General features: G+C 41.2%; 1 protein-coding gene across 8 annotated transcripts in view; it reads left to right on the forward strand.

The window, feature by feature from the left end:
- The window catches only part of LOC123996813 (circadian locomoter output cycles protein kaput-like), a 51,308-nt gene that overhangs the window by 17,604 nt on the left and 19,600 nt on the right, over positions 1 to 14,104 (forward strand). For 7 of the 8 annotated variants that reach the window (XM_046300543.1, XM_046300545.1, XM_046300544.1 and 4 more), the window contains exons 2-4: positions 4,911 to 4,978; positions 5,188 to 5,434; positions 9,626 to 9,717. In XM_046300543.1, the coding sequence (XP_046156499.1) occupies positions 9,698 to 9,717 (20 nt within the window). In that variant the 5' untranslated portion in view covers positions 4,911 to 4,978; positions 5,188 to 5,434; positions 9,626 to 9,697. The remainder of the gene's footprint in view (positions 1 to 4,910; positions 4,979 to 5,187; positions 5,435 to 9,625; positions 9,718 to 14,104) is intronic. The other variant, XM_046300550.1, reaches the window with a different exon arrangement.

Genomic DNA, 14,104 nt, shown 5'->3' on the forward strand with positions numbered 1-14,104 from the left:
TTTCCCTCCCTCTCTTCTCTTCGTAGTTCCTTTGTCTCACTACTGCCCAGGGGAAGCCAGGAGGCATTTGGTTACTGTGTGATTAGCTTCCAAATGTTGTAAAATGCCGGTTAGGGAATTGATTGGCTGTTCAGGGCTCATGGTGACATACTCTGCTCACTGGTTGGCTGCTCAGGGTTTTTCGGTGACTGAAGGTGCTCTGTTATTGGCTGCATGTGGAGCTGTGATGAAGTTTAAAGGGGAAGGAGGAAGAAAGTAGGTCATTGTGTCAGCAGGTCAGTGAAGCACTGAGTGCAGTTATACAAGCACAGCTTTTTGCTGCAGCTACCGCTTGTGTTCCTGCTGCTACTGCAACTATTGCTGCTTTAAAGGAAACATAAATGTTTCTATTAACCCTACTTCCTATCATTCCTTTGCTCTCACATCATGCTTTGTCTGCATGTCTTTTCCCACTGTCAACACGGACTCTTTTCAGTGTTGACAAAGTTTTAGTGATTGGCAGCTTTTAAAACAACAGTGTATGAATGAAACAGTGCTCTATGCTTTGGTCTGATTACCCCTCCAAAAGCTGTAGGTGAGATGAGACACTACTCACTTGCTGTGACCCATATTCACCTTATGTAGCCCTGCCCACTTGACCTGAGCTATTTTGAACGTGTTTGTCTTTCAACTTCCTGCGCATTGACACAAGTAACACCATTGTAAAATATGAATTACATTTGTCAAAACTATTAAATAATGTGCACAGAATTTGAAATATGTTATCTGTTGACGAAAATGTATGAAAACATTTGAATGTTAGCCACATTTTTTTCAATCAATGCTTGAATGGACAATGTCGTTAACGCAGAATATCAATGACAAAAGACAAACTGTGCCCGAAATGTTTTATGTAAATAACATTAGGATATTTTCTGTTGTGCCTCAAAGCTAACTAGCTAACCTGCCATGTTAACTCTATGGGAATGCTAATTATGCTAATGTCGGCTTCCGAGTGCTTATACTACGAAAACACATTTTTCTATGTTTTTCCCCACCATGAAATTATGTGCACTTTATTTATAGCCTGATGACTCACATTAATTTAATCCGCTGCTCTGTTTGCCACATGCTTGAGTGTGAGACGGACATCATTGAAGTCGTTTGTGGTGACGAGAGGCGACAACAGCTATTTTTGAGCATCTCTAACCAATGAGTATCAAAGCCAATGACCAATTTTCAAATCGCTGCTTGTCCACGTGTTCTGGCTCTGGCCCAACCCATCAGTTTCTGGACCAATCAGATGGTGCCCTTGTTGCCAGGTTACATAAGGTGGATAGAAACTCTGCTGCTACTGTTACATACATGGTCATGTTGAGAATTTATTAAACCTATAACCTTATGTTTTCGACAGAGACCCTCACATTTTCTGTGTGATGTGTTTGTGGTGTGAGACCCTGTGTGTCGTGTTGCTTGTGCAGGTCAAATGTATCTAATTTTTTATTTTTTATTTCACCTTTATTTAACAAGGTAGGCTAGTTGAGAACAAGTTCTCATTTGCAACTGCGACCTGGCCAAGATAAAACATAGGAATTCGACACATACAACAACACAGAGTTACACATGGAATAAACAAAATATACAGTCAATAATACAGTAGAAAAAATAAAACAAAAGTCTATATACATTGAGTGCAAATGAGGTAAGATAAGGGAGTTAAGGCAATAAATAGGCCATGGTGGCGAAGTAATTACAATATAGCAATTAAACACTGGAATGATAGATGTGCAGAAGATGAATGTGCAAGTAAAGATACTGGGGTGCAAAGGAGCAAGATAAATAAATAAATACAGTATGGGGATGAGGTAGATAAATGGGCTATATGCAGTGATCTGTGAGCTTCTCTGACAGCTGGTGCTTAAAGCTAGTGAGGGAGATATGAGTCTCCAGCTTCAGTGATTTTTGCAGTTCTTTCCAGTCATTGGCAGCAGAGAACTGGAAGGAAAGGCAACCAAAGGAGGAATTGGCTTTGGGGTGACCAGTAGATGTCGACCGATTACAATTTTTTTCATTGGCGATACTGATTATTGGAGGACCAAAAAAGCCGATACCGATTAATCAGCCTATTTTTTTAAATTTATTATTATTTTTTTTTTTTAAATATTAAAAAAATATATTATTTGTAATAATGACAATTACTACAATACTGAAGGAACTCTTAATTTAACTTAATATAATACATCAATAAAATGTATTTAGCCTCAAATAAATCATGAAACATGTTCAATTTGGTTTAAATAATGCAAAATCATAGTGTTGGAGAAGAAAGTAACATGTGCAAAATGTGCCATGTATGTGCCATGTAAAAATGTGTGCCATGTAAAAAAGCTAACGTTTAAGTTCCTTGCTCAGAACATGAGAATCAATGAAAGTTGGTGGTTCCTTTTAACATGAGACTATGTTTAAAGGAGAATATTCCAAGGAAGGAGTTTTAGGTTGTTGTTAATATAGTATTTATAGGACTATTTCTCTCTATACCATTTGTATTTCATATACCTTTGACTATTGAATGTCTTTATAGGCACTATAGTATTGTCAGTGTAACAGTATAGCTTCTGTCCCTCTCCTCGCCCCTACCTGGGCTCGAACCAGGAACACATCGACAACAGCCACACTCGAAGCAGCGTTACCCATCGCGCCACAAAAGCCACGGCCCTTGCAGCGCAAGGGGAATAACTACTCCAAATCTAAAAGCGAGTGACGTTTGAAACGGTATTAGCGCACACCCAGCTAACTAGCTAGCCATTTCACATTGGTTACACCAGCCATTAGGCTGATAGGCTTGAAGTCATAAACAGCGCTGTGCTTGCGAAGAGCTGCTGGCAAACGCACGAAAGTGCTGTTTGAATGAATGATTACAGGCCTGCTGCTGCTCAGTCAGACTGCTCTATTAAATCAGACTTAATAATAACATAATAACACACAGAAATACGAACCTTTGGTCATTAATATGATAGAATCCGGAAACTATAATTTCGAAAACAAACCGTTTATTTCAGTGAAATAAGTAACCGTTCGGTATTTTATCTAACTGGTGGCATCCCTAAGTCTAAATATTCTTGTTACATTGCACAACCTTCAATGTTATGTAATAATTACGTAAAATTCTGGCAAATTAGTTCGCAATGAACCAGGCAGCCCAAACTGTTGCATATACCCCGACTCTGCGTGCAATGAACGCAAGAGAAATTAGACAATTTCACCTGTTTTAATATTGCCTGCTAAACTGGATTAGTAGTTATAACTAGTGATTATGATTTATTGTTTTTTATAAGATAAGTTTAATGCTAGCTAGCAATTTACCTTGGCTTCTACTGCATTCACGTAACAGGCAGGCTACTCGTGGAGTGCAATGGTTAGAGCGCTGGACTAGTTAACTGTATGGTTGCAAGAGAGCATACAGGTCGCTGTGGTGGGTAGTGTATGGGGCTTTGGTGACAAAACGGATGGCACTGTGATAGACTGCATTCAATTTGTTAAGTAGAGTGTTTGAGGATATTTTATAGATGACTTCGGCGATGTCAAGGAGGGTCAGTTTTACCAGGGTTTGTTTGGCAGCATGAGTGAAGGAGGCTTTGTTGCGATATAGGAAGCCGATTCTAGATTTAATTTTGGATTGGAGATGCTTAATGTGAGTCTGGAAGGAGAGTTTACAGTCTAGCCAGACACCTAGGTATTTGTAGTTGTCCACATATTCTAAGTCGGAGCCGTCCAGAGTGGTGATGCTGGACGGGCGGGCAGTGATCGATTGAATAGCATGCATTTAGTTTTACTTGCAATTAAGCCACGTCCAGAGAGCAGAGAAATGGGCATAGCTGAAAGTCAATGGGCTGTGACAATGCCCCTCCCCCTTCCTTTCAGGCACTTGGGGTCACACTTTATTTGGGTAGTCCATCTGTAGATGCTCTATAGATTTCCCAACACTCCCCTCATTCACCAAGACACTCCGACAAGGCCACGACACCCCTATGTCTGTCTCTCTCGGTCACTCTCTTTCTCTCCCAAAAATATGTTCATACATGTTGGATAACATTCACTTTAATGGTCTGTTCTATCCAGGCATTAGTCCAGTTTGTGTGAAAGCATTGCAGTCTGTTGGGTCAGAATGAGATTAATCATGATGCTGGTCATTTTAGGAAAGCTCACTATTAGAGACATATTGGTCAGTCGAGCTCCACTGTTGACGTCCTCGCATTGGCACAATTAGGCATTATTAGGATCCCTAACTAGTTTAGAGACTAAGGCATGTGTCTAAACCAGGATTTTATCATGTCAGTTTGTGTTTTTGGTTGCGTATTTGAGGCTGTGGCTGTCATGACCTTTCTGGCTCTTTATTTTTTATTTCACCTTTATTTAACTAGGTAAGCTAGTTGAGAACAAGTTCTCATTTACAACTGCGACCTGGCCAAGATAAAGCAAAACAGTGCGACACAAACAACAACAGAGTTACACATTGAATAAACAAGCATACAGTCAATAACACAATATAAAAAAAGAAAGTATATATACAGTGTGTGCAAATGACGTGAGGTAAGGCAATAAATAGGCCATAGTAGCGAAGTAATTACAGTTTAGCAAATTGGAGTGATAGATGCACATCATCTGCTCAAGTAGATATACTGGTGTGCAAAAGAGCAGAAAATTTATAAAAACAATATGGGGATGAGGTAGGTAGATTGGGTGGGGTATTTACAGATGGGCTATGTACAGCTGCAGCGATCGGTTGAATCAGCTTTTCCATCATCATGTAATCGTTAAGGATATAAGGTTCTGTGTACGTCTATATGTAAGGTTATTTCTGTGTCTGTTGCAGGGTTTAAGGATGTGTGTGTTTTCAGGGTATATGTTGTGTGTTTTTTTTCTTATTTTAGATCCCCGAAGGAAAACATCTCTTTTCTAGTCCAGTAACCATAGCAGCTCCAGACGAACCATGTGATTGGTAAGTGCTCACCTCTGCTCTGTACTAAACATATAGCTCTACTTAGCCCACTGATATGCTAAGTGGAATTTCTGCCATATAACATTTATCGAATAAACTAATTCCAGATAGACAACAACCTACGGTACAGAGGCTATGGTTGAATTGGGATTGAGTAAATATACCACTTTACAGGTTAATTCATGTAATGTCTTCTGTTTTGTAACCAGTTAGAGCATCCGATGTAGCGGTCATGTGGTACATCCACAGCCCAGCACGGTGGAATGCTCAGCTCAGCAAGGAGCCGTTGACAACCGCTGGCCTTTGACAAAGGATCCTCCCAGTGACGCGTGTAACTACTCCCCTCCCCTAGGGGGGGACACAGACCTCTGCCATCCCCACAGTGCCTCCACATTGGGTGGACCTTCATCCTACACCACCTCTCCTCATCCTCCCACAGAGTCTGCTGGACAGGAGGTAAGGTTGGGCCGGGTGCTGCTGCCCCTCAGGACTAGAGGCTGTGGGTTATTCTGTGTGAGATAGATATACGTATATCCCTCACACACACACAGTTGAAGTCGGAAGTTTACATACACCTCAGCCAAATACATTTAAACTCAGTTTTTCACATTTCCTGACATTTAATCCTAGTAAAAGATTCCATGTCTTAGGTTAGTAAGGATCACCACTTTATTTTAAGAAAGTGAAATATCAGAATTATAGTAGAGATCGATTTTATTTAAGCTGTTATTTCTTTCATCACATTCCCAGTGGATCAGAATTTTACATACACGCAATTAGTATTTGGTAGCATTGCCTTTAAATTGTTTAACTTGGGTCAAACGTTTCAGGTAGCCTTCCACAAGCTTCCCACAATACGTTAGGTGAATTTTGGCCCATTCCTCCTGACAGAGCTGGTGTAACTGAGTCAGGTTTGTAGACCTCATTGCTCGTACACGCTTTTTCAGTTCTGCCTGCAAATTTTCTATAGGATTGAGGTCAGGGATTTGTGATGGCCACTCAATACCTTGACTTTGTTGTCCTTAAGCCATTTTGCCACAACTTTGGAAGTATGCTTGGGGTCATGGTTCTTTTGGAAGACCCATTTGCGACCAAGCTTTAACTTCCTAACTGATGTCTTGAGATGTTGCTTCAATATATCCACACAATTTTCCTCCCTCATGATGCAATCTATTTTGCGAAGTGCACCACTCCCTCCTGCAGCAAAGAACCCCCACAACATGCTGCTGCCACCCCCGTGCTTCATGGTTGGGATGGTGTTCTTCGGCTTGCAAGTCCCCCCCTTTTCCTCCAAACATAACGATGGTCATTATGGCCAAACAGTTCTATTTTTGTTATATCAGACCAGAGGGCATTTCTCCAAAAAGTATGATCTTTGTCCCCATGTGCAGTTTTAAACCATAGTCTGGCGTTTTTTATGGTGGTTTTGGAGCAGTGGCTTCTTCCTTGCTGAGTGGCCTTTCAGGTTATGACGATGTATAACTTGTTTTACTGTGAATATATATCATTTTGTACCTGTTTCGTCCAGCATCTTCACAAGGTCCTCTGCTGTTGTTCTGGGATTGATTTTCACTTTTCGCACCAAAGTACGTTCATCTCTAGGAGACAGAATGCATCTCCTTCCAGAGCGGTATGACTGCTGTGTGATCCCATGGTGGTTATACTTGCATACTATTGTTTGTACGGATGAAAGTGGTACCTTCAGGTGTTTGGAAATTGCTCCCAAGGATGGACCAGACTTGTGGAGGTGTACAATTTTTTTTCTGAGGTCTTGGTTGATTTATTTTGATTTTCCCATGATGTCACGCAAAGAGGAACTGCGTTTGAAGGTAGGCCTTGAAATACATCCACAGGTACACAGATGATGTCAATTAGCATAACAGAAGCTTCTAAAGCCGTGATGTCATTTTCTGGAATTTTCCAAGCTGTTTAAAGGCACAGTCATCTTAGTGTATGTAATCTTCTGACCCACTGGAATTGTGATGGAGTGCATTATAAGTGAAATAATATGTCTGTAAACAATTGTTGGAAAAATTATTGTCATGCACGCAGTAATGTCTTTATTATAGATTGTTAACAAGAAATTTGTGGAGTACACACACACACACACACACACACACACACACACACACACACACACACACACACACACACACACCAGGGAGAACAAGTATTTGATACACTGCCGATTTTGCAGGTTTTCCTACTTACAAAGTATGTAGAGGTCTGTAATTTCTATCACAGGTACATTTCAACTGTGAGAGACACAATTTAAAACAAAAATCCAGAAATTCACATTGTATGATTTTTAAGTAATTAATTAGCATTTTATTGCATGACATAAGTATTTGATCACCTACCAACCAGTAAGAATTCCGGTTCTCACAGACCTGTTAGTTTTTATTTAAGAAGCCCTCCTGTTCTCCACTCATTACCTATATTGACTGCACCTATTTGAACTCGTTACCTGTATAAAAGACACCTGTCCACACACTCAATCAAACAGACTCCAACCTCTCCACAATGGCCAAGACCAGAGAGCTGTGTAAGGACATCAGGGATACAATTGTAGACCTGAACAAGGCTGGGATGGGCTACAGGACAATAGGCAAACAGCTTGGTGAGAAGGCAACAACTGCTGGCGCAATTATTAGAAAATGGAAGAAGTTCAAGATGACAGTCAATCACCCTCGGTCTGGGGCTCCATGCAAGATCTCACCTAGTAGTGGGGCATCAATGATCATGAGGGATCAGCCCAGAACTACACGGCAGGACCTGGTCAATGACCTGAAGAGAGCTGGGGCCACAATCTCAAAGAAAACCATTAGTAACACACTACGCCGTCATGGATTAAAATCCTGCAGCGCACGCAAGGTCGCCCTGCTCAAGCCAGCGCCTGTCCAGGCCCATCTGAAGTTTGCCGATGACCATCTGGATGATCCAGAGGAGGAATGGGAGAAGGTCATGTGGTCTGATGAGACAAAAATAGAGCTTTTTGGTCTAAACTCCACTTGCCGTGTTTGGAGGAAGAAGGATGACTACAACCCCAAAAACACCATCCCAACCATGAAGCATGGAGGTGGAAACATCATTCTTTGGGGATGCTTTTCTGCAAAGGGGACAGGACGACTGCACCGTATTGAGGGGAGGATGTATGGGGCCATGTATCGCGAGATCTTGGCCAACAACCTCCTTCCCTCAGTAAGAGCATTGAAGATGGGTCGTGGCTGGGTCTTCCAGCATGACAACGACCTGAAACACACAGCCAGGGCAATTAAGGAGTGGCTCCGTAAGAGGCATCTCAAGGTCCTGGAGTGCTTAGCCAGTCTCCAGACCTGAACCCAATAGAAAATCTTTGGAGGGAGCTGAAAGTCTGTATTGCCCAGCGACAGCCCCGAAACCTGAAGGATCTGGAGAATGTCTGTATGGAGGAGTGGGCCACAATCCCTGCTGCATTGTGTGCAAACCTACAGGAAACGTATGATCTTTGTACTTGCAAACAAAGGTTTCTGTACCAAATATCAAGTTCTGCTTTTCTGATGTATCAAATACTTATGTCATGCAAATTAATTAGTTAAAAATCATACAATGTGATTTTCTGGATTTTTGTTTTAGATTCCATCTCTTGCAGTTGAAGTGTACTTATGATAAAAATTACAGACCTCTACATGCTTGGTAAGTAGGAAACACTGCAGAGTTTGCAGGTTATCAAATACTTGTTCTCCCCACTGTATATATCACACATGCAGTCAAAGGTTTGGACATACCTACTCATTCCATGGTTATTCTTTATTTTTACTATTTTCTACATTGTAGAATAATAATGAAGACATTAACTACGAAGTAACAAATATGGAATCATTTCGAAACCAAAAGTGTTAAACAAACCAAAATATTTTTTATATTTGAGATTCTTCAAAGTAGCCACCCTCAGTCAGTCTTGACAGCTTTGCACACTCTTGGCATTCTCTGAACCAGATTCATGAGGTAGTCACCTGGAATGCATTTCAATTAACAGGTGTGCCTTGTTAAAAGTTAATGTGTTTAATTTCTATCCGTAATGCGTTTGAGCCAATCAGTTGTGTCGTGACATGGTAGGGGTGGTATACAGAGTGAGCTCTATTTGGTAAAATACCATATAATGGCAAGAACAGCTCAAATAAGCAAAGAGGAATGACAGTCATGACATCATTACTTTAAGACACGAAGGTCAGTCAATACGAAACATTTCAACAACTTTGAAAGTTTCTTCAAGTGCATTCGCAATAACCATCAAGTGCTATGATGAATATGGCTCTCATGTGGACCGCCACAGGAAAGGCAGACCCAGGTCTGATGAGTCCAACATTTAATTTCATGAGGAATGCTTTTCCAACAGTCTGGAAGGAGTCACAACACAACTGATTGGCTCAAACGCATTAAGAAGGAAAGAAATTCCACAAATGAACTTTTAATTGGTTTCTTCATGATCCCATATGTTATTTCATAGTTTTGATGTCTTTATTATTCTATAATGTAGAAAATAGTAAAAATAAAGGAAAACCCTTGAATGAGTAGGTGTGTCCAAACCTTTGACTGGTACTGTACATTATTTTTAGTTTCAGGCTGTAATTGTAATTTCACTGTTAATCTCGCTTTTTCTGACAGGTTCATTCACAAATGTCTACCTCACGATTAAAAGGCCCCTCTCCATAACTGCGACCCTGAACAGGCTACAAAATGACTTCCAGTATAGGCGGGTGAGTTAGTCTACTAATCTCCTCCTACACTTGAGAGAAATGGATATCCTACCCTAGCTGCTCATCTAACTGGCAGATGTCTGTCAAATCATCTGTGACTAACAATCTATAAAATAAAACGTTTTTTAAAATGTTCTCAATCTGTGCTTTACTTTGCCTGGATTTAGTTGTTATGATGATTTCAAGCAACATTTGATGGATCTTTAGGTGTGTGTGTGACTGACCTGTGTGCATGGGTGGCTCTGGACCTGTTTTAACTGGCTGGGGTAGCTGAGTGACAGCAGGAATGTCCCACCAGCACGGGATCTCCCGCCTTCATCCCACGATTAGCATGCCGCTCAGCCCTGTTCCGTTTTGAGTGGTTGGTGTTTATTATAAAATATCTATTTAAATATCTATATTTATGATTTAAAAAATAATAATTTACCCCTTTTTCGTGGTATCCAATTGTCTCATCGCTGCAACTTCCGTACGGACTCGGGAGAGGCGAAGGTTGGGAGCCGTGCATCTTCCGAAACACAACCCAACCAAGCTGTACTGCTTCTTGACACAATGGCCACTTAACCCGGAAGCCAGCCACACCAATGTGTCGGAGGAAACACTGTACATGCACTGCACCCAGCCCGCCACAGGAGACGCTAGTGTGGGATGGGACAAGGTCATCCCTGCCGGCCAAACCCTCCCCCAACTCGGACGACGCTGGGACAATTGTGCACCGCCCCATGGGTCTCCCGGTCACGGCCGGCTGCGACAGAGCATGGACTCGATCCCAGAATCTCTAGCATCACAGCTAGCACTGCGATGCAGTTCTTTAGACCACTGCTCCACTCGGGAGGCCATGGTTGGTGTTTTTACTCTTCCCCTGATGTGTGTGTGCCGTCTCATGTGACAGAGGTGGGCCAGCCAGGGCCTGGGGCTTCTGTCGGCACCACTGAACTCCCCCTTTACTGTCATTAGAGCAGGGGAGGCGGGTGCGGTGGGTGGTCAGTAAAGAGTATGGAACATGACCTCATGCTGAAGGAGGGGCTTAATTTGGCCAATCAAAGGCAAATAGTTTCCTAGAAGGAGAAGTTGGGTTCCTATGGACTATGGAGAGTACACTCATTCCCCCCTGGCAGGGATATACTATACCTTGCCAGGTCAACATTGTAAATAGTAAGTTGTTCTTAATGGACTTGCCTGGTTAACTCTTTACACTCATACCCACTCATAAAATTAGAGGTCGACCGATTAATCGGAATGGGCGATTTTAGTTAGGGCCGATTTCAAGTTTTCATAACAATCGGCATTTTTGGACACCGATCATGGCCGATTATATTGCACTCCACGAGGAGACTGCGTGGCAGGCTGACTGCCTGTTATGTGAGTGCAGCAAGGAGGTAAGGTGCTAGCTAGAATTAAACACATCTTATAAAAAAACAATCAATCTTAACATAATCACTAGTTAACTACACATGGTTGATGATATTACTAGTTTATCTAGCTTGTCCTGCATTGCATATAATCAATGCAGTGCCTGTTAGTTTATCATTGGATCATAGCCTACTTCGCCAAATGTTTTTTTAACAAGTGCATTTGTGAAAAAAGCACTGTCGTTGCACCAATGTGTACCTAACCATAAATATCAACTCCTTTCTTAAAATCAATACACACATATATATTTTTTAAACCTGCATATTTAGTTAATATTGCCTGCTAACATTAATTTCTTTTAGCTAGGGAAATTGTGTCACTTCTCTTGCGTTCTGTGCAACAGTCAGGCTATATGCAGCAGTTTGGGCCGCCTGGCTCGTTGCGAACTGTGTGAAGACCAACTTCGCCAAACGGGGGATGATTTAACAAAAGCGCATTTGCGAAAAAATCACAATCGTTGCACGAATGTTCCTAACCATAAACATCAATGCCTTTCTTAAAATCAATACACAGAGGTATATTTTTTTTAGCAAGCAATATTAAACTAGGGAAATTGTGTCACTCGTTGCGAACTAATTTGCCAGAATTTTACTTAAGTATGACATAACATTGAAGGTTGTGCAATGTACCAGGAATATTTGGACTTATGGAAGCCACCCGTTAGATAAAATATGGAACAGTTGCGTATTTCACTGAAATAATAAACTTTTTGTTTTTGAAATGATAGTTTCTGGATTTGACCATATTAATGACATAAGGCTCATATTTCTGTGTGCTATTATGTTTGTAATTAAGTCTGATTTGATAGAGCAGTCTGACTGAGCGGTGGTAGGCAGCAGCAGGCTCATCAGCATTCATTCAAACAGCACTTTCGTGCATTTGCCAGTAGCTCTTCCCTGTGCTTCAAGCATTGAGCTGTTTATGATTTCAAGCCTTTCAACTCTGAGATTAGGCTGGTGTAACAGATGTGAAATGGCTAGCTAGTTAGCAGGGTGCTCGCTAATAGCGTTTCAATCGGTGATGTAACTCGCTCTGAGACCTTGAAGTAGTTGTTCCCCTTGCTCTGCAAGAGCGATGGGTAACGATGCTTCGAGGGTGGCTGTTGTCGATGTGTTCCTGGTTCGAGCCCAGGTAGGGGCGAGGAGAGGGACGGAAGCTATACTGTTACACTGGCATTACTAAAGTGCCTATAAGAACATCCAATAGTCAAAGGTATATGAAATACAAATGGTATAGAGAGAAATAGTCCTATAATAACTACAACCTAAAACTTCTTACCTGGGAATATTGAAGACTTGTTAAAAGAAACCACCAGCTTTCATATGTTCTCATGTTCTGAGCAAGGAACTTGAACGTTAGCTTTTTTACATGGCACATATTGCACTTTTACTTTCTTCTCCAACATTATTTGCATTATTTAAACCAAATTGAACATGTTTCATGATTTATTTGAGGCTGACTTGATTTTGACGTATTATATTAAGTTAAAATAAAAGTGTTCATTCAGTATTGTTGTAATTGTCATTATTACGAATAAATAAAAAAAATTGGGCGATTTAATTGGTATCGGCTTTTTTTTTTTGGGTCCTCCAATAATCGGTATCGGCGTTGAAAAATCATAATCGGTCGACCTCTAGTTAAAATAGCAGATTTGGATGCTGATAAATGCCTAAATTGAAATGCAGTGGGTGTACAAAAACATGCTGTATGATGTCAGCTCAAGGTCTCCGCTTTACAGCTCAGTATTGGTTTTGACTGACAGCCGTTCTGAACGTGAACACTGCGTGTGACAAGAAGTTGCCCCACCTCCCGCAGTTTTTTTTTGTCTGAGTAGAGGAAGTGCTCTAAATAGAGGTCTCATAAATATATTGAGTCGTTAAGGATTATAATAAATACCACTTTGATGTCATACAAGCGAGCCAAACACACCTAAATCTGCACTTCACATTTCCATATCATAAAACAAATTTCATAGTGTCAACGTTTATGATCACTCTGCTTCATGTACAGTTACAAGTTGACATCGTGTCATACCCTGGGTTGTCCTGAACAGAATGAGACTATGTTTGTCATATTGTGAAGACGTTTGGCTGGGAACACGCATTTGAATGCACTCGTCACTCTTTTCTACAGTGCATTCAGAAAATATTCAGACCCCTTGACTTTTTCCACATTTTGTTACGTTACAGCCTTATTCTGAAATGTATTGAATAGATTTTTTCCTCCTCTACCTACACACAATACCCCATAATGACAAAGTGAAAAGGTATTTATTTGTGCAAATGTATTAAAAATAAAAAACAGAATCTTATTCACAAGTATTCAGACCATTTTCGATGAGACTCTACATTTTGCTCAAGTTCATCCTGTTTCCATTGATCATCCTTGATGTTTCTACAACTTGATTGGAATCCACCTGGGGTGAATTTTTAATTGTTTGGACATGATTTGAAAAGGCACACACCTGTCCATACAAGGTCCCACAGTTGACAGTGCATGTCGGCGCATAAAACAAGTCATGTGGTGGAAGGAATTGTCCGTAGAGCTCATTCTTAAATGGAAGAAGTTTGGAACCACCAAGACTCTTCCTAAAACTGGCCACAGGGCCAAACTGAGCAATCGGGGGAGAAGTGACTTGGTCAGGGAGGTGACCAAGAACCTGATGGTCACTCTGACAGAGCTACAGAGATCGTCTGTGGAGATGGTTGTCCTTCAGGAAGGTTCTCCCATCTCTGCAACACTCCACCCATCAGGCCTTTATGGTAGGGGCCAGACGGAAGCCGCTCCTCAGTAAAAGGCACCTAAATGACTCTCAGACCATGAGAAACAAGATTATCTGGTCTGATGAAACCAAGATTGGTTTCCTTGATTGGTTTCCTCAAGTCCGGGCTCTGGAAATAGCTGTCCAGCGATGCTCCCCACCCAACATAACAGAGCTTAAGAGGATCTACAGAGAAGAATGGGAGCATCTCCC

This window comes from Oncorhynchus gorbuscha, linkage group LG15 (assembly GCF_021184085.1).
Source record: "Oncorhynchus gorbuscha isolate QuinsamMale2020 ecotype Even-year linkage group LG15, OgorEven_v1.0, whole genome shotgun sequence".
In the NCBI taxonomy this organism is placed as follows: domain Eukaryota; kingdom Metazoa; phylum Chordata; class Actinopteri; order Salmoniformes; family Salmonidae; genus Oncorhynchus; species Oncorhynchus gorbuscha.